General features: G+C 43.2%; 1 protein-coding gene across 1 annotated transcript; it reads left to right on the plus strand.

Annotated features, from left to right (window-relative positions):
* The first annotated feature begins 1,081 nt into the window (after nt 1-1,081).
* LOC115361032 (peroxisomal succinyl-coenzyme A thioesterase-like) lies at nt 1,082-18,959 on the plus strand. The gene is made up of 12 exons (XM_030054268.1): nt 1,082-1,522; nt 5,094-5,098; nt 10,075-10,280; nt 12,602-12,701; nt 13,106-13,296; nt 13,647-13,795; nt 14,050-14,166; nt 14,784-14,866; nt 15,022-15,115; nt 17,364-17,444; nt 17,897-18,038; nt 18,850-18,959. The coding sequence occupies exons 1-12, from the start codon at nt 1,082-1,084 to the stop codon at nt 18,957-18,959; spliced, it is 1,719 nt and encodes a 572-aa protein (XP_029910128.1).
* Nucleotides 18,960-21,764: the final 2,805 nt, after the last annotated feature.

Genomic DNA, 21,764 nt, shown 5'->3' on the forward strand with positions numbered 1-21,764 from the left:
CTTCAGTTAACATGACTAACAGCGACGACAAAAAATGGATGTGAATAATACTGCCAACAGCACCAGCACCGACACCAGCGCCAGCTTGACCGGTGATTCAGTGCGCCAGATTTTTAATGCACCAGGAAAACAAAAGTCAAGAGTTTTCACAAAAAAGATGGACAACTCGATAAAAGCCACGCCATTTGTAAGCTATGTCGAGCAGCTCTGAAGTACACAGGTAGCACTACAAATCTCGACTTTCATGAAAGGAGAAAACACGGTGACGAGTATGGTGAAATACAAACAAGCAACAAGCAGGAGCATGCTAACAGTGAAAGCAAAGAGCGAAAAACAGGTAACGTTATTCCTAATTATTTAGGGCAACTCGGCCACAATTCATCACGGGCTCAGGAAATCACGGCTGCAGTAACCCGTTTCATCGCCAAGGGCTTATGTCCTTACAGTATAGTTGAGTGGGAAGGATTTCAGGACTTGATGCATACGTTAGAGCCAAGGTATACAGTACCGTCCCGAAAGCATATCGCCAACACATGCACCGGAGTTGTATGCTCAAGTGAAGCGCTAAGTTGAAAAAGAACTAGCAAATGCAGAGGGAGTGGCTTTAACGACTGATGCTTGGACGTCATGTGCGACTGAGTCGTATGTGACGATCACAGCCCACCACATCACTCCAGATTGGCAGTTAAAGAGTCATGTCTTACAGACCAGGGTGTTCAAAGGATCGCACACTGGGAAGAATATATGTGCTCTGCTGAAACAGGCATGTGTTGACTGGAATCTTCTTGATAAGGATCCAGCCCTGGTTACTGACAATGCCAGTAATATGGTGATAGCTGGAGAGGAAGCAGAGATGACCCCTCACCTCATGTGCTTTGCACATACTATCAATCTTGCCACACAGAAAGCCTTCAAGGTGAACACAGTAACAGGGTTGCTGGGAAGAGTGAGGAAAGTGGTTGGTTTTTTTCACCACAGTGTTAGGGCAGCAGAAATTCTACAAGAGAAACAGAAACAGCTGGCCTTGCCTTCCCACAAGCTTATACAAGATGTGTCAACCCGTTCGAACAGCTCATACGACATGCTTGAACGCTTTTTGGAGCAACAGCCTGCCATTTCTGCTGCACTCTTGTCCAGGGATCTCCGAAAAGAAGGAGGGGTGAACACTCTAATGGACGTAGACTTTGGTGATGGTGAAGACATTGTCAAGCTGATGGCACCGGTCAAACTTGTGACCATGACCATGTCTGAAGACAAGCGGCCCACACTTTCAATGATTTCCCCAATCAAAGCAAAGCTTAAAAAGAACTTTGAAGCATCAGATAAAGACTCAGTGGTAATCAGAGAGATGAAGCAGGCGTTCAGGAATGACTTGGAGAAACGCTACACTGGCCTCGATGATCTCTTCTACACTGCAACAGCTCTGGACCCCCAGTTCAAGTCCCTGCCCTTCCTGAGTGACCATGATGCTGAGAGGACATTCACAAGCATCTCAGCAGAAGCTGTATCCTTGCATAAAAAGGTAAGTCCCTCAACACACTGTCATTTACTAAAATTAAAATACATATTACACATTCTATCAGTTTGTCAGTCTGCTGTGCTTTGTTGCTGTTACTAGATTTATTCTGACTATTCATGACTGGAAAAAAGACATCACAGTACACATTGTTTGACTGACAGGTGATCAGGTTGGGTTTCCATTACGCTGCCAATCTCCTTTGATCTGACATCAGATGTGACGGGACAGTCGATATGGAGATAAATGTATGTGCTGATTGAGACAGTAGCACCGAATAGTGTTTTTTGTCGGTATTTATTGCATTGTTAATGTGCCTGACATTCTGGACACCTGCCTGTGAGATTTTGGTGATGTGTGCGCACTACACGCCGGTCAGACAAACTTCCACCACACCAGCTGTGCACAGCCTGCGCTGAAAGTAGACCTGGTTTCAGACGGAGCGCACCTCGGCGAAGCCTTTTGGCACGAAACTGTCACTACGCCAAGCTGAATCTGTCGACACCTCCCCCGGCTGCAACGCCACTCCCATCTCAGCGCACCTCAGTCTGCCATACAACAAAACTGAGCGCGCTTCAGGTTGCGCTGCTCGAAAATAGCTCTGCGGGCGGTTCGCCTCACTGTGCCACCCTGCGCTGCTCCGGGAAACTAGAGCCCTAAGTACACAATGTGCAAAAAACAATGTGCATAGATGTATACAATGTGCATATGTGAGTAAATATTTTATAGTGAATTATTGTGGTATGCTATTTTGTGAACATTCTCAAAACCTATTAATATATTCTGATTTAAAATGAATATTACTAGCTGCCTCAGCACCACTTTGGCCTATATTGTCCATATTGTCTATATTGTTTATATCGTTTATATTATTTATATTGGTTGTATATGCAAGTTTTTTGGTAGTTCCGGTTACCTGTTGTAGCAGGGGGGGCGTTAGTTGGTAATGCACGCCCCACACACACACAGGGGCTGAATCTCAATCTCCTCCCTAAGCCCTGAGCCCTGAGCCCTCACTGACTTAAGGAGCTGCACCTGGTAAGTGACTGAGTGCGTGAGGCTGCAAGGGGCTGAAGTACTATAAAAAGGGAATGGGACAGCCCTTTGTTTGGTTGTCAACGGCGATGCATCATGTTTCTCACAATAGCAGCTTTGGGACTTTTTATTTTATTTATTTTTTTAATTTAATTATTTTTTATTTTATATAATTATTTAAAAAAAAAACTCATGTCAGTCATGTCATATTGATGGCTCATGTTGTCTGTGGTTGACTTGGATTCACAAGTAACATCACTTCATTCCAGTTAGAGCTGCTGAAGCTTCCAGAGGAGACATCATTTTCCTCACCTTTTTACCTCTGTTTTCCTATATAGATGTAACTGCTGTGTCAAAAGGTGAACAGAAGGAATAAAATCAGTGAGGCAATAAGCAACCATTTTAAATATGAATAAATATTAGAACTGTGTATTTACAGTGTACTTACTGCTGCACAGAGGAGATGCAACTCAAAACACAGAGCACACTGCGTTAGAAACAAAATATTCACTCAGGTGCTGGACGTCCTGCTTCTTTTCTGCTTGGCAAACAAATGAAGAGCGGCTCTGGCAGGTTAAACTTAAAAAGTTCCTCCCCAGCAAAGGTCCAACCCTCATGAACAGCTGGACATCCAGGACCAAATACATCACCTGCAGGACCAAATACATCAACTGCAGGACCAAATACATCACCTGGAGCAATGGCAGCATCCAAAACTGCAGCACAGTCTGCACCTGCCAGCCCTTACTGATTCTGCCAAATATGTTGCCTTGCCATGGTCAGCTGCATTAAAGTATTAGCAAAATATTTGTTCTGAGATTCCATATTGTAGCTACTGAAAGAGAAGCACTAACACGATCACACATACAAACTCACAGAGGAAGTATGGAATCATGTCCTGAATGCAGCAATCACATTTGCCTGCAACAAATCCAAGGGGGGTGCCCAACACAAGACAGCCCAACAACTGGCAATCAAACCATGAGTAATGAGTGAAACAAGGCAGCCCACACACTGGTATAAGTTCTTGCTGATAGAGAGAGAGAGAGTGTGTGGGTGACTGACGTATATGTACCATACAACTGTTGACGTCACACCCACAGGTAAGGGTTAATTTGGTGTAATGTTCCTGATCCAAGGGTGAAACACGTTCACTGAAATGAAATAAAACTACATCTGTGGTAATCACAAAAACAGTTAATTAAGACCCGGCCTCTAACTGAGAGCAGCCTTTATTGTCACAACGTGTAGATACAGCCGGACAGGAAAAGGCTGAGGGCTCTGTTTTAACTGCACAAGTGCTCTGACAAGTTGCAGCATGGAAGGTCTCGCAGGGACTTTTGAGTGCCGATCCATTTGTCCAGGTAGATTTCATTGTCCCAGACAAATTGGAGAAAGTCTGGTGAAATATTACCTGTGTTTACTGTGCTTAAAACAATTGGTAGGCAGGCTATATAAAGGATGACATCACCAAGGCATGTAGATTTAAATGTTCTTTATTGAAAAGAAGGGCTACTGTGCTGGTCATTTCGGCTCCAAGAAAATACAGCCCTGGGTCTTTTTCATTTATCAGTCATCTATATTCTAGGAACACCAACTGGAACATACACTACCAGTCAAAAGTTTGGACACACCTTCTCATTCAATGTTTTTTCTTTATTTTTACTACTTTCTACATTGTAGATACATAGTGAAGACATCAAATATATGAAGCAAGATATATGGAATTGTGTAGCAAAGAAAAAAATGTTAAATAACTAAATATGTTTTATATTTTAGATTCTTCAAAGTAGCCACCCTTTGCTTTGTTGACAGCGCTGCAAACTCTTGGCCTTCTCTCAATGAGCTTCATGATGTAGTCACTTAAAATGGTTTTCACTTCACAGGTGTGCTTTTTCAGGGTTCATTTGTGAAATTTCTTGCCTTCTTAATGGGGTTGGGACCATCAGTTGTGTTGTGCAGTAGTCATGCACAACACAGCTATAACAGCCCTTTTTGACAACTGTTAGAATTCATATTATGGCAAGAACCGTTCAGCTAACTAAAGAAAAACGAGTGGCCATCATTACTTTAAGAAATGAAGGTCAGTCAGTCCGGAAAATTGCAAAAACTTTGAATGTGTCCCCAAGTGCAGTCACAAAAACCCTCAAGTGCTATGATGAAACTGGCTCAAATGAGGACTGCCCCAGGAAAGGAAGACCAAGAGTCACCTCTGCTTCTGAGGACAAGTTCATCCGAATCACCAGCCTCAGAAATCGCAAGTTAACAGCAGCTCAGATCAAAGACCAGATAAATGCCACACAGAGCTCTAGTGGCAGACACATCTCGACATCAACTGTTAAGAGGAGACTGCGCCAATCAGGCCTTCATGGTCAAGTAGCCGCTAAGAAACCACTACTATGGAAAAGCAACAAGCAGAAGAGACAAGGAATGTCCATTGCTTGTGTTTCTTGGCCCAAACAAAGTGGAAATCTGTGCTTTGGTCTGATGAGTCCAAATTTGAGATCTTTGGTTCCACCCGTTGTGTCTCTGTGCGACGCAGAAAAGGTGAACGGAGACCACCATGAAGCATGGAGGAGGAGGTGTGACGGTGTGGGGGTGTTTTGCTGGTGACACTGTTGGGGATTTATTCAAAATTGAAGGCACACTGAACCAGCATGGCGACCACAGCATCCTGCAGCGACATGCCATCCCATCCGGTTTGTGTTTAGTTGGACCATCATTTATTTTTCAACAAGACAATGAGCCCAAACACACCTCCAGGCTGTGTAAGGGCTATTTGACCAAGAAGGAGAGTGATGGAGTGCTGCGGCAGATGACCTGGCCTCCACAGTCACCGGACCTGAACCCAATCCAGATGGTTTGGGGTGAGCTGGACCGCAGAGTGAAAGCAAAGGGGCCAACAAGTGCTAAACACCTCTGGGAACTCCTTCAAGACTGTTGGAAACCATTTCAGGTGACTACCTCTTGAAGCTCATGGAGAGAATGCCAAGAGTGTGCAAAGCAGTAATCAGAGCAAAGGGTGGCTATTTTGAAGAATCTAAAGTCTAAAATGTTGTTTTTTCTTTACTACTACATGATTCCACATGTGTTCATTCATAGTTTTGATGCCTTCAGTGAGAATCTACAATGTAAATAGTCATGGAAATAAAGAAAAAACATTAAATGAGAAGGTGTGTCCATACTAGTGTAAATATAATAATGATACACTCCTTTTGTGTGCTTTGGCTCGCAAACTCGCATGACAGTGCAGGTGTGTTTGTATAGCACCTGTCTTTGGGCGAGGGCGCTCTTTTCCACACTGATGCCTCTGGATAGTTTGTCCTTCACTTTTATCTAATCAGAACACAATGTTCTTTACAGATTAATGTCTAGAATAACTTCAGGCTCCCAGCTTGCAAATGATGTTTACCACTTCTGTTTGGCTTCTACTGTTAACCCTTTGTGTTAACCCTTTGTGGGGTCGAGAGAAAGAAAAGAAAGGGGAATGCTGAATCTGGAAGGAAGCAGGATCTACGGCACATGCTCCTGCTGCGACGACACTGCCCGTGCGTTTTTGTCTACCTCAAGTAATTGTCTGCGTTTTGTTTGTTTGTTGTTTGTTTTCTAAGTCCAGTCAAGCGTCTAGTCAGTTGGTTTGTCATTATGTGGATAAAACTGCACAGAGCGACCGTGATCATACTATACATCCTATGGATTGTAACAAGGAATAGCCGAGCGTTATTCCCAAGGTCCCGGGACAATCATGGACTCTCCTACACCAGGGAAGCTCTGCTCCAACTCCGCTCTTCCATGCCCTGCGGGATTAAGCCATCCAGTGTCCTGCCGGCAGAAGGAGGAAGAGGAAGAGAGGGAAGCGAGCGGGGCTCTGGACTAGGCTGCAGAAGCGGCCCTTTAAACCCCCTCTCCCCTTGATTATCATGTCAAATGTACGGTCTCTCCGAAACAAAATGGATGTACTCCATGCCAAATGCCGAGTCGAGAGAACCTACGTGGAAGCCTCTGTCATCGCCCTGTCAGAAACATGGTTGGACGAGGCAACACCAGATGCTGCAGTGGACCTTGAAAACTTTACCATAATCAGGGCTGACCACACAAAGAAATCCGGTAAGAGGAGAGGTGGAGGGGTCTGCATGTACGTCAATGACAGGTGGTGTAAGAACATTAAGACCCACAGCAAGATTTGCACTCCTGACGTGGAAATGTTGACCCTGTCCCTTCGCCCCTTCCATCTAGCCCGGGAGTTTCCCACTGTTGTCATCAGCTGTCTGTATGTTCCACCAAGCGCTAATGCTAACACAGCATCCGAGATAGTGGCTAGTACCATTAGCGACATGCAGGGCAAATACCCAAGCACTCCGGTGTTCATAACACGTGATTTTAATAGTTGCAGACTGGACAAGGTTGTGCCTTCATTTCACCAGTAGGGGAGACTGGGGTAAGATGAGCCATTTTTCATATTTAGGATCACTACATCAAGGCAATCATAGTTTTGTCGCTAACTAATATATCTGCATATATTTCAGGATGTTGTGCATCTCTTCAAACAAACAGAATGAGTGTAAACATAACTGTTTCTATAATATAGCATGACCAAAAAAAGTGGTCTCGTGGCACAACTTACCCCGTGTATGGGGTAAGTTGAGCGTAGGAGCGGGGTAAGTTGAGCCGTATCCCTACTTACCCCCTACCTTCCTCCCCACCTCCATCCCACCCCTCCCTCACCTTCTCCCTCCCTAAATAACAGTCACTTCTTCACATTCATGTGCATTTTTATGTATTAAACACAATTCAACAGGTACAATAAACAGCTGTTTTAACATGCCTGGGAAGAGAACATTAACAGCTGTGTTTTTGGAAAGAAAACACTAGAACACTAGTTTCTTGGTGTCCTTGCTGACAGTAAGGTCAGTTATGAACATATGAACGTAACACATTTGAACATTGAACCAAAATACACTTACCCCATACACTTAATAAGTAATCAATATTTATTTATTTATTTATTCATTTATTCATACATTCATTCATTCAATATTTCATATTTATTTAATACTTAAGACATTTAGGCTACAGCCAAAATACACTTATTAAGTGTATGGGGCTCCGGCTCAACTTGACTTACTTGACTTAAGCCCTTTGCTCCTCTTGGGTGCATCGGCCACTGACAAATATCCTCCATTTCACTCTGTTCGTGGCTTTTTGCTCAAGCTCTCCCCAGTTGAGCCCACTCTCCGACATTTCTGCCTTTACACTTCTTCTCAAGCTGTTCCTGAAGTGGCTCAGCTTACCCCTGGCCAAATGGCTCAACTTACCCCAGAGGTACCATTTTGACTTTTTTAGTCCCCACAGCTAAAACGGTGCACTTTTATGCTAGGTTTATGACCTCATGTTGTAGCTCATAGATACCACAACTGATGTATAAAACAAATTTAAAATGATCTGTTTTGGCCTTAACACAATTCTCATGAAACTGATGATAGACTGAATTCACTTTCAAGAGTAAAAAATGTTTTTTTTGGAAATAAATGTCTAACCACTTTACCCATGTGGTTCTTACCTTCACAGACTCCATGAAATGATGCCTTCCTCTTAAATATTTGGTCAAATGATCAATGTTTTTTACCATTTCCTAGCAACAGGGGGTGGCTCAACTTACCCTTTGGCTCAACTTACCCCAGTCTCCCCTACATGAACATACCGACAAGGAGGAAAAAAATACTGGACTTGTGTTATCGGAATATCCCGGACGCATACACCTCTCGTTGCCAAGCACCACTAGGTTACAGCGACCACAACCTCATCATCCTGCTTCCTGTTTACAGGACTGAACTGAAGCGGCATTCTCAGGGCTTCTCAGGACTCTGTTCGTATTCACTGTATTAGTATTAGCTCCGTCACTGTAACCCACAGCTTCTCAGGGCTTATTGCTTAATTAGGAGTGCCAGCTAATATGAACAGAGTCCTGAGAAGGACTAGCTAGCTAATGTTAGTAGCTAGCTAGCATCGCTACTAGTAAACAAACCCTACTTTAGTTTGTTAGCTAACGGTAGCTACGTTAGCTAACTACACTGAGTTTGTTTTGACTCACTCTAACATGGATAAGGTTATATAAGTTTGATAACGTTTTAATATGAAACTTACCTTGTAACAAATGCTCGCTGCAGGAGTATTTGAAGGGCTGCCAGTCCTTACGACTGTCCGCATCAAAAGGTCTCCTGTAAAAGGCTAGATTAGGCTTACAGCCTTGCCTGTTGGCACACTGCACGGCACAGCAGGAAATCACCATCTTACCACCATAAAAGTAAATTAAAAACTATCTACAACCACGGAATGTCACAAACTACAACGCGCCTCCTTGTCTTAAAGTGACGTCATGCTCAGCAGGAGCTTTGTCCCCTCTGCTATAACAGAGCTAAACAAATCAATTGGTCGTTAAATGTGTGTTTTCTTTTGTTATATGTGTGTGACGTATTTATAATGCGTGTTGTATCTTGAGGAGGTTTTCCTGTTTTTGTACGGGCTGGTGAAAACAAGTTTCCTGTAAAGGACAAATAAAGCTGAATCTGAATCTGAATCTGAAGTACAAGCCAGTTCAATATGTGATCCAAAGCACCCAAAGGAAGTCTAGATAAACATTTTGCCATGTCTACTCATTATTTTCTGCAAAGACTGCATGGAAACAGCCTACAGATATATGCACACACACACACACACACACACACACACACAGACACATGTACACACACATTACATGAGAGAGTAAAGCTTCCAGGTACTGTGGTACGGTTCACCACAGAAACATGGTGATGTTGGTCACATTCTTGAGCCAATGACCACCGAGATCAGAGGTAAAGCAGTTGTTTCCCATAATGCTTTGTGGCACCTGACTCTGACAAGTGCAGATTCTTTGACAGAAAGTGCTTTCAAAAACAGCACAAATTAAAATAGCAAAATTTAAAAGCCCACAACGATTATGCAAACAGTTCCTGAAATATGAAATAGCAATGGCTGTTTTATTACTTTTTTTTTTTTTTATTGTAAATATAAATCCTCAGTACTACATCCCTTTAGGTTTACCAATCACAAGAAAAGTGGGACATCAAGATATGATGGGATACCTTTATGCTGGGGAGGAAATTTGATTAATCAAACCTCCCAAAATTTGAATTTAATACTTCTGACGTAGATGTTTCTATGAATTTTACCTGCCAGAGCTTGTGTGATGAGCAGAGAGGAAGCAGGACGGCCAGCAGCTGAGTGGATATGTTCTGTCTCTAACCCAGTGTGCTCTGTGTGTTGACTCGCATCTCCTCTGTGCAGCAGTAAGTACACTGTAAATACACAGTTCTATAATTTATCCATATTTACAGGAGGGCTTGCTTATTGCCTTGCTGATTAATTCCCCCTGGTCATCCTTTGAAGCAGCAGATTCAACTCAAGTCTGCAGTAGTAAAACTAAAATCTGCCCATTCTCCACCCTTAATATTCAGTGGTACTGTTTGATTTTCCTCTCTGTTCAGGACAGTTGGACAGATGAGAAACCTGTGGCGTCTCTTGCTGTCAGTCCAGCCATCCAGAGGACTGGTGGATGAAAAGTTCAGTGTTCGAGTGCAGAACGCGCCGCCTGCTCACCCGCTGACCATGCACGCCCTCCTGCACTCAGAGGACGGAGACACCTGGGAGGCGTTCGGTCACTACGTCACGGACGCTGGCGGGGACGTGAACGGTACAGACTTCCCTGACGGACACAATCTTCAGCCCCATTCTGGACGAGCATTCAGTCAAAGCGTTGTTTTACAATTTTTTAAGTCCTTCAAAAGCAGTAGCGTGGCGTGACTTTTCCACTAGGTGGGGCTATGGACCAAGGTTTCTCTGAGCCTCCGCGTATTCTGGCACCTCTCATGCACCGTAAAGGTAGCAGAAAGCCAGCTGCTTGTGGCTAACGGCTAGGCTAGTGGTTTCTATAACTTACAAAAAAAAAAAAAAAAAAAAAAGATATATGTGGCCTGCTGCTTTCACTTTACGATTATTATCACATTATCACAAACAAAGATCCGTGTACCCTTTGCCTGCTTTCAGGGGATAAATGCTGTATTGTATTGGACGTACCTTTAAACACCGTGGCCGTTTCCAAATGGTGTTTCAACACACTGTCCAATTCAGCTACAAAATCCACTAGTCCGTTAAAAATCCCAGGGTTCGCCGTGTAATAGGTCTCATCGTGGCCAAGTAATGCAAGTTCATATGCACCACAAAATTTGAGTCAATAATCCTTGAAAGAACGGCTCGGTTCCTTCCGACCTCTTCATGGTGCTTAGCTATACCAACCCGATAGCTGTCGCTAATCTGGCTAGCAATGTTTGCTTTTCCAAACATAGCCAGTTTCATTGCGTTATCAATATGATACTTGGTTTCTTCATGTTTTTTTTTTTTTTTTTACATTTTTCTGAAAGATGCTTCAAATCTGTCACTCCCGTTTCTGCCCACGTTGTGTCAGATGTGGACGTCCGAAACAGGAGGCATGGGAAACAAAAAAGAGCACGCCTTTTGGTACAACTAGAAACCCACGGTTTGCGTTGATACCACTCGCTAGCAAAACTCCGAATGTAGAATTTCCCTCGATCACGTCCAGAAGGCTGCTGGATATTCAGGTCCTTCGGCTGGTCTGGCCCAAGATTTTTCACTGTGAGCTTTTCTGATAACGTCCACCGGCTAAATGGATTTTTGAGTAGTGAATCAATACTGTTTTCAGCAAAGTGTACATCTATTTTAACGTTAGCCACTGTTGCTATCCGTCTGACCAGCTAGAATGCAGACGGCGCACTTGAGCAGGGTTGCCATGTTGATTAAAAAAACTTGAATTATTACCGGAAAAGAATATGACCAAACATTGAAATAATAATAGCCTTATTAAAACGTCTGTAACCTGAACTAGGCCAACATTTTTTCAACCCACCGAAGCTCATGTTTAGCGACACAATCCACTGTAACGCCACCGAATTAAGCAGAAAATCGCCCAATGTGGCAACATTTCCTGGGCGTAAAATTCACCGCCCGAAAGATCCAGTTATTTTCGGTGTATGGTGTCAGCCAATCGGGGGCTATCAGAAAAGCCAACGTATTCCATACACACACCGTCGGTCGGAGAGAAGTACGCCCTTCGGCACACAGAAAGATTGTCGGCAGCGCTTTTGTATTAGTTATTAGATGTTTCTGTGATTACATATGATTTATCTGAGAGTAACAACAGAAATGTACACACACATACAACACAACAACAACAAAAACGATTTTTAATTAAATTATGCATTTTACGGTTGGAATTGCAAGAGGGGCGGTGCCCCAGCGCCCTTAATGGACCACACGCCCCTGTTCAAAAGTTTGAGATTCACACAAAATGTTTGGAATTTGTCTTGGAATTTGGGATTTGTCTTGGTCTTGGAAAGCAGAAATACCACAGATATTCTGGAAAACAATGTAGAAATTCCTTTAAAAAATTCCACATCTTGAAAAATTAGTTGCACCACAAGTCTAGAAAGGAGAATATGGAGAAAATATTAACTTTCCAGGGCTTTAGAAATTTGTGAATTGCGTTAAGTATCTGGACAGGAGCGTTGTCATGATGTCCGCTGTATTGTAAAATAATGTTTAGCCACATACTCATATGACCTTGTTTACGGAACGTGAATGGTATAGACTTTCCTGATGGTCAGAATCTTCAGCCCCATTCTGCAAAATAATTTAATTAATTAAATTAGTCTGTAATTAATTAAGTTTATCACCAAAATCAACAAAATTCCTTGAGTGTTTTTGAGTGAGTTTTGAGTTTTTATTTTCCTGGGTGTTTTTTTTTGTTTGTTGTTGTTGTTCGTTTGTTTGTTTGTTTGCTATTTTTAACTGTACAACACTGAAATGTTCTTAAAGCATCTTAAAGATAGGACTTCCTCAGTGGCTATTTCATTTCTCAGAACAAAACTACAGCCCTGCTGTAATCAACCTTAAACTCTGAGGATCCCAATTTATTGTTTTCATCATTTTGCTTTATAGTTACCAAAGACCCCAGTCTGGGAGGAACGTATGTTGGGGTGGAACCGATGGGTTTGTTGTGGAGCCAGAGGCTGGTGCCAGGCAGCAGACCAGGGCTCCGGTAGGCTGATCGATCAATACTGCATCAATTTTCAGTCTCATTAATAAAAACCAGTGCTATACTTACTGTACTTACCTCTGTCACTATCAGATGTTGTCACAATAATACAATTAAGTCTATTAATGATTGCTTCACATTTACATTTGATTTTAAATTCAGACATAAGTTAGCATCTCTGTCCATAAAAGGGCCTTAAGGGACCTGAAAATCTGCTCCGGCTTTTTTTTTCTTTGTAATAACCGGTAAGTTGCCACTACAGTTGTTGTTAGCTAGCTTGATTAACAGTGGTAAATGGACTGGACTTTATGTGCGGAGATATATCAACCCAGCTTATAGCAGCGGTCAGTTTTTCATTCATTCACAACACGTCTCCTCTAAGCAAACTTTGCCTCATCCGTCTTCAGGTTCAGGAAGCAGGACGTCCAGACTCCCATACAGGTGAGGCTCTCAGTGTACCAGGGTCACCAGTCGGAGGGTTTCATGGATCAGGCGATGCTGGCCAGTGTGATGGTGGAGCGTTGGTACATGGCGCCTGGCGTCCGAAGAGTCGGCTTTACAGAGGGTGGACTTCACGCGACCCTCTTCCTGCCTCCAGGTAGAAGCAATTGGCAGAGGAAATGCAATTGCTGGGAGCAATATGATGTGCTGTCCTTGGGCTCTGCATTTCCCATGAGACTTTGTTTTAATGAAATTACTGACTGAAAAAATGATCAGTAGATTAACTGACAAAAAAAAAAATGGCTGGTTAAATGCTTGGTTAAATGAAGCCCTAAAATCAACACAACAAAGTGAACTTTTCTAATGTGGTTCAGAAAGGAGGATCTGACCTTTTGAGATCAAGCCTCAGGCAATACTTTATTGGTAGACCAACACCTTTTGGATCTGATCTTGTGGCCAGTGTGGCTCTGAATGTAAAGTCGGCTGTTTATGCATTTGATCCTACAGGGCCCGGACCGTTCCCCGGCTTGTTGGACTTGTGGGGCGGCGGTGGCGGTTTGGTGGAGTACCGCTCAGCACTCCTGGCCTCTCATGGTTTTGCCTCTCTGGCCCTGGACTATATGAAACCAGCTGAGGTGAAGAATGAATACTTTGAGGTAATGATCAGTTCAGACTGGAAAGCATGAGAGCTTCAAGGTTCCTTTTGAGAGCCTCTTCGATTTTCAATTTGATGTGTTTCCTGTTGACAGAGCATGTGGGGGCGTGACATAAAATCCATCTGAAAAACAAACTGTTCTTTAACTCTTCTTAGATGTTGTTTCAACAGCTCTGTCAGTAAGTAAGAGGCAGAGTGTTTTGGGTTTTTGTAAACTGTCAGTTGTTGAGGTCTGGTGCTGTGGCTGTCCTGCAGGACGCCTACAGAGTGCTGCAGCAGCACCCTCAGGTCTGCAGGCGCAGGATCGGATTGGTGGGTCTTTGCTTTGGCTCCTCTATGGCTCTGAAAACTATTTACTCCAATGTGATCCAGGTGAGGAAATGCCTGCACACTGTCTTCATGTGCTTTTTCAATGAGATTTGTATCAAGGTGCAGCCAGACTCTGCAATATGGATGTATTGCTGTATTAGTCAGTCAGTCAATCCTGTTTTATTGCTCCATTGTTGGGGTAATGAGTTACAAAGTAAACAAGGAATCTGATTATTTTTTGCAGTAATGAGTAACTTAAGTCATTAGCTCATTAGTTTAGTAATCAGTTATTGGTGGACAGTACTTTTGTTCCTGTTTTATTGAAATCCATGAAATTAAACTTTAATTATTTGGCTACTTAAGCTGATGGGGTTTATTCCCAGCTGATGAATGTGTGTGTGTGTGTGTGTGTGTGTGTGTGTGTGTGTGTGTGTGTGTGTTTAATATGTATTTGTGATTTTTGTATTGTGTGTATCTTAACATTAGTATTTTTTGGGTGTGGTTTTCATATAAGCCTCTATAGGTTTCTGACCACACCTCACACATATTTTTCTTGTTTTTTGTTGTTGTTGCTGTTGTTTTTTTTATGTGATTCCCCGCCTTTCTCTTTGTATTTGTACATGTGTGAAACAAATAAATGAAATGAAATTAAATGTGTGTGTGTGTGTGTGGTCTCCCAGCCCAGATGCCTGGTGTGTTTGAGTGCGACTCACATCCAACCAGTTGGAGGAACTATAGCTGATTTTTTTGATGAAGTTGAAAAGTAAGTCATATTGTGGTAGATGACTTTATCACGTGCTGTGACTCGTTTAACTGGGTTCAACTGTTTTCCCTGTTAGCAGTAGTAGCTAGCAATTTTTAGTGAAAGCTGAACAATTTTTTCCTCCAAGTCTGGTAACTCATGTTATCCCTGACCAGAAACTTGAAGAAATCACACTACAATGATGAGAACCAAGTAATCTGGCGTAATGTTTTGCTGCCCATCCCAACCGACACCAGCAAGAAAGTGGATGTGAGTGAAATCTGCTAGAAAACTTCTGTCTCATACCTCCTGATACTTTTGGAAGTCTAACAGAGGCATTTTTTTTTGTCTCATCAGCCTTAAATGTATTTCTGCCATGTAATAAGAGAAAGCTGTGATGAATGTGTTTAAATCCCCTTTTAGAGACTTTGACTATCTTCAAGAAAATATGTTAAGCTGGCTTAACAAGTTTCAAGTCTGACATGGGCTCAAAGGGTGATATGTTCAGTGCCCGCAGTACCAAACGGAGGTCCCATGTGAGGGTACACCTTTCCCATGGAGCAGTGCCGGAGCAGACGCCGACAAAATCCCACCGGTAAACAACTGCTGCCGGCGTCCCTCCGGCCGCTAGCGGCGCCCCTCCAGCAGATGGCACCCTAAGCAACTGCCTATACCGCCTATGCCAAAAGCCGGCCCTGCCATGGAGGGCGTAGCAAACAGTGATATGCCCCAACTGGTCTACTAAGCACACAGCCGTGCTGCACAGATACAGCTGCTTTATGGACTTTCAAGGTTTAATCTGCATGGTCAGCCTGAAATATGTCTTGTAAGTGTTGGATCCAGTGTTAGGCATGAAAGCAAAACTTGAACCCAATTGCAGAACGCAGAACACTGAGACAGCGGACTGGTGCAACAAAGGGATTTATTGTAATGATACTTAAATAAAGTCTTTTGCAGGAAGGGGGAGCCGGGAGCCAGAGGATAGTTGATGAAGAGTGAGCAGAAGAAAGGAAAATGAGTCCAGAGTTTGAGGGTGGAGAGCAGATCCAGAATGTGTGGCACATTGGTCTAGAATGAGATGGAGGTAGAACTTAACTGACTGGTCGCTGAGTCTAAGATTTGGGCGTGGTTGAGTCGAGGCCTGGTTTATATAGCTGAGTAGATGTTTAAGGTTAAGGTTACGCAAACTTTATTGTCCCCATGGGGTAATTCTTTGTACAGCCAGCAGACAATACATGAATAAATAATAAATACTAAATACAGCAGGTTCATATTCACAGGATACAGGACACACAGCACACAGTGGACACACCATCGATAATGAGACTCCAAGTATTTCTGGGGAAGGACAGATCACATCAGGCTATTAATGAAGCCAATGGTGACCAGGATAAATGAGATAAATGATAAATGAGCTGCCACCTGAGTCTTGCACACCTGATCCCACTCCTGTAATCAAGCACAGTCACATATGCAGAGAGAGAGAGAGAGAGAAAGAGAAAGATGCTCTTGCTGTGTAGAAGCAGAGGGCATGACATCCAGCCTCCTGCAAAAGACTGGGTCCAGACTTCCTGCTCCACACCATGGGGTAAACAACTCCCAGCAGTTATTATGGAATGCCTATGTTGAATTTTTCTGCATCCATCCCATGTGGAGCTCACATTCTTAGTAAGCTGGAAAGGAGCGAGGGAGGAAAGAAGGTGTTTTTGTTTCTTTTTTACAGTAAATCTTTAACTTTGCACCAGATTCTGCCTGACTATGAGTTGTATTTCATTGCCTGGGTCATTCTTTGATAAAATGAGTTATGGAAACCTGAAGATTGGCTGACCCAGCTGAAGCAAGAAAGCCACGGCGATAACTGGCGAGCCAGCCAGGAGGTGCAGAGATGTTTGGAGTCAGCAGTAGGACTCATGGGAATTGTTTGAGGAGCATATTGTACATCATAAGGACGCCAACTCGAGAAAAGCATTAGGTGGCAGAACGGAAAAGTAAGTATCTTCCAAAATGGCACAGCAACAATCAGGAGAGCTTACAGAGAAAAAGAGCAAAGAACAAAGGACAGATTCCAGCTCTTGAAATCCAGGCCCCAGTCATAACAGTACCAGCAGTGCCACCACAGACTGGAGAAATACAATATACTCATGCAGCCGTTCCACAGGACCCAGTGAGCACAGAAGCCGCCTGACGTACCTGAGCCTATAGGGCAGATATCTCAAATTCCTCTCTTTGAAGTAGTGGTAGACGTCAGACCACCACATGGAGGGGGTCAGACCATATGGAGGGAATGCAGGGCAACAAGGGGGCAACTGCAGACCTCGCTTCACCAAACCCAGGGGTGTGGAAGACCAGCACAAGGAGGAGGCTAGGGTCACATGGGGAAGGGGTGGGTGGGGGAGTGAGGGTATCATGGTCAGCCCCAAATGGCAGAAACTTGTATCTACCGCATGAGTTCACTTGTAAGTAAATTACAACACTTTATCCCCAAATGACTAACTAGTGGAAGTGTGCTGTGTTGCAGGTGGGCCGGCTGCAGTGTCCTCTCCTGCTGGTTGTGGGCGAGGACGATCAGAGCTGGCCTGTACCTGAATCTGCAGACGATGTGAGTTTCCTGCTCCGGACTGACAAGCTGAGTCATAACAGACGGTCTTAGATCAGGCGGCACTGATGAATCAGCAAACTGTCAGTACCCCTGCTTTGAATATTGTCACACAATTGAGTGGACATTATCAGTGGTAAACCCTCTCGTGGTCAGAGGCTGTTATCATCTATTTTTGTCATCAGTCTGCCTCAACCAGTTAAATGGGACCCTGTACGCTGACATAGTATAAAGACCAGTTATGGATGGGTAAATCACAGTGACCTACAGTGTGCTTACTCAACACTGTCCATAATGACTGGTACCCCCACCCTGCTTTTATCCTCTTTTTTCCCCTCTTTTTTTCTGCCTTAATGACTTCCTCTTTGTGTTTTGTAAATATGTTCATCTTGCAAATCCACCTGTGGTAAAGAAAATGTGAGAATACATTGAGTATTTTAACTGTGTGTTCCCAGATGAGGGAGATGATGGAGCGAGCTGGGAACAGCCACCTGCTGACCGTCCTGTCGTATCCCAGAGCCGGTCACCTGATCGAGCCGCCGTACAGCCCACACTGCCGGGCCAGCAAGTTTATAAAACCTACCAGTCAGAGGAAATGTAAGTTAACCATGGTGTGTGTGTGTGTGTGTGTGCGTGTGTGTGCGTGTGTGTGCATCTGTCACATTTTAAATCTTATTTTTAACCTGTATTGATTGACAGGTAATGATAATAATTAAATTACTGCTGAAACAGTCAATAATTGATTATATGATGAATCATTTGTCATTTACCAAGTGAAAAAGCCAAACATCATCTGATTCCAGCTTCACAAAGATCACTCAGACATTACTATCATCTGATGTTTGATAAAACTAGATGGCCCTCAGTAGAGTGCGTACCTCTGCCAACATGATGCAGCTGAATCAGTTCATCCTTGACCCATGACCAGCCGTTCCACAACGTTCCATGGTGTTGTGTGAATCTGTTTGAAAGTCTCACCCCCCTTTGGGCAGTCAGTGTGAAAAGGTAATAAAGGTAATTCCCCAGTTCCTCCTTGTCCCGTAACCAACCTTCCACCAAGGTCTCATGCAGCCTCATGTTCCTAACACTCAGTAATATCCAAAAACACAGCCCGGGTTCAATTCATGCCCAAGCCCTTTGGTGCATGTCATCATGCCTTTCCTGTCTCTCTCTACTGTTGCTGTTGACTGGAGCAGAAATGCCAAAAAAAAAGCTCAAAATAATCTCTGGTTGCAGCTCTATAAATGTTCTTTTCTCACTAGCTGGCAGGTGTGCATTAAAACCATGTATTGCAGACGCAGTTTGGCTAAAGTTTGATCAGGGTCCCCAGCAGCTTCTGAGGGCCTGCAGGTGGGCTTTAGGTGATGGTGAACTTACAGTCACCGTGTTGCTGCTGTTTTGGTTTCAGTAATGATGCTGTGGGGCGGAGAGGTGGCGCCACACTCCCACGCTCAGGAAGACGCCTGGAGGAAGATGCTGGACTTCCTGAAGGAGAATCTTTACTGCAGCGCCGACTGAACCACAACAATCTGCCACAAACACATTTCTGCTGCCAGATGACCAACATCAGGCTGCAGCGCTGCAGCAGGGCAGCCTCTCGCCTGCTTTTACCCATAATAAGAGCATATATAGTATATAATAATTTTTTTTTTAAAAAAAATCATTTTTATCAAACTCTGAGTTTTAACCTTTTTTTCCTTTTTTCATTGTAAATGTCAAAATGTTTTCACCAGTCTCAGTTGAAACTGTAGTTATCCAGGCAGTGGCGGAGCCAAGAACCCCAACAGTATCTCTCAGTCAAAAGTTCAGCCTACTGTTAATGCTCAGTCACATTTTAACTCTGGTAGGTAGAGACCCCAGTCACTCAAACAGCATACATTGGAAGTTATGTTACAATTATCTGCACTTATCCAATAGACTAGAGCAGTGTTTGGGGGTATGCGTACCCCTGGGGGTACTTGGAGGAACTCCAGGGGGTACTTGAGATTTTTTTTCAGCAGAGTCAGCACCACGGACAGTGCCTGCTGAGGCAGATTCAGAACCACGGACAGTACCTGCTGAGGCAGATTCAGCACCATGGACAGTACCTGCTGAGGCAGATTCAGCACCATGGACAGTACCTGCTGAGGCTGATTCAGCACCATGGACAGTACCTGTTGAGATGTGCAGGCTATAGCTTAACTTTGTTCTTGTTTATTATCAGTTATTAATTAGCCTATTAATCGTTATTAATTTGTTCAGTCTTTATAAGTTTCCTGGGCCAAAGATTTAATTAATTTGTCAATTTGTTTGCATCTGTACATTCAAATGAACATTTAATAAATCAACACATCTGTGAAAACTGTCGTCTTTATTTCAGAGGTAAATTGATAACAGCCTGAAAAGGCGATTCTATAACTCTGTTCAGCCTTAATGTGACTGCTTACTGTCCTTACTTTTGCTGCTTAGCCACATTAATCGGAGCTGGCGTTAAATTGGAGTGACACACCCCCAGCTGAAATAAAATATCTGCCAGTGAGTTTATGAAAAGACAGATGTTTGTTCTGGCAGACACTGGAAAGCAGCAGCCTGTATTTAAATATAACTGTTAATATAAGTTAGTTGTAGATAAAGATCAGCTGTGCTGCTGAGTCGCTGTCACGGCACCTGTAGATTAAAAATGACTGAGAAGTCGGCAGAAGTATAACTATCAGTCCATTTAAAATATTTTTTCCAGCGGATATTCTAGTTACAACATGATTGAGCTAGCAGAGCAGTTTTGTTTTGCTATGTTTGGTATTTATTCAGTTTCGGGAAATCAAGATGCACTCCCCCCACCCCACCCCCCACCGCTGAACTTGGGGGTACTTTGGCTGCAAAAATAATTCATGGGGGGTACTTCACTGAGAAAAGTTTGAGAACCACTGGACTAAAGGACACGTTGAAATGCGAATCTCCCCGCTGATATTATAACTTACCTGTTATTATCTGCTGTTCGGTCGTATTTGGACAGCCCTGCCGGGCTGGCACTCAGTATTGACTGAATGTGACAGCTTAGTGTGATCTGATGGCTGCTTCACCTTTATTCACTGCAAAAATTTAATTTACACATCCCCACAGCTGTAGCTACATATATTCTTTTCTTATATTCTGTTTATAATCTGATTCTCTGTTTTTATTGGTTCTTTTTTCTGCTCTTTCACTGCTGCTTTTCATATTCTCCATGTGTGTTAGCAGGATCTGCAGGTTTTTGAATCCTGTTTCATCCTCCTGGGTTCTTTAGCTGCTGCAGAAAAACTCTAGATGCTGATGGCTTTTATTTGCCACACTGATACTGGTGTTCAACATAAACACCAGGGGGCACTGTTGGTTAGATGTTGGTGTTTGTCAGCTCCACCTTTGTGTTGAAGGGGAGGCTTCACATTGAGAGACTGAGTCATCTAAACTAGTCTAAACTTTAAGGAACACAGCAAAAAAAAAAACAAAAAAAACTGGGCAGCAGCATCGCATCAGCCTGGCAGCTTCCAGGTGAATCAGGAGGTCACTCTCACCTGAGGCCTCAGGTGCTCCTCCCTGCTCTGCTCCCTCCTGACCTCCTGGATCACCTGCTGGTCGCAAGCAGCAAAACATCCAGAAAAAACGCTGCATTCACTCATCATTTTGTTAGTAATATTGAGTCGAAAAAAATTTGGTCCTTACCTTCAAATTCCTTCTAACAAATCAGGTAGCAGAGTCCCAGGTTTCAGGTTTTTCAGACTCTATTCAGGGAAACATTTCCTCACATTTCACTCTTTCCTATGGAAACATTTTATTCGGTGGCTGTGATTATAGTAACAAAGATGATAAGGCATTTTTTCTTATTGATTTAATTTTACTTTGTGCCAAATTCCACATTTACAAAACAAAAATCTCTCAGAACAGTATTTTTAAGTCTTTAAGTGAGTCTGTTATCATACACTGGCATTTTTTAAATTCATTTGTATTTTTGCTTTATTATCTTTTTTCTTTTGCTCCTCCTCATTCTCTTCTCCTCTTCCTCATCCTCTTCCTCCTCCTCTCAGATGATAGTTAACATTCTAATTAAGAGCAGATGTGTTGCAGTGGATGAAAAACATATATTTTTTGAGTTTATTAAATACTTGCACCTAAAACAATAAAAGGTTAAACTGCACGGCGTCTGAACTGATTTCTGATGTCGTTTTTTGTTTGCAGTGCAGAGAAACGAGTCCGTTTAAAGATTAAACTAGGAGGCAGCGTAGTGTGTAATCCAAAGCAAACACAGCCGACACACACACACACACACACACACACACACACACACACACACACACACACTGAGTCTAT

This window comes from Myripristis murdjan, chromosome 6, assembly GCF_902150065.1.
Source record: "Myripristis murdjan chromosome 6, fMyrMur1.1, whole genome shotgun sequence".
Lineage (NCBI taxonomy): Eukaryota > Metazoa > Chordata > Actinopteri > Holocentriformes > Holocentridae > Myripristis > Myripristis murdjan.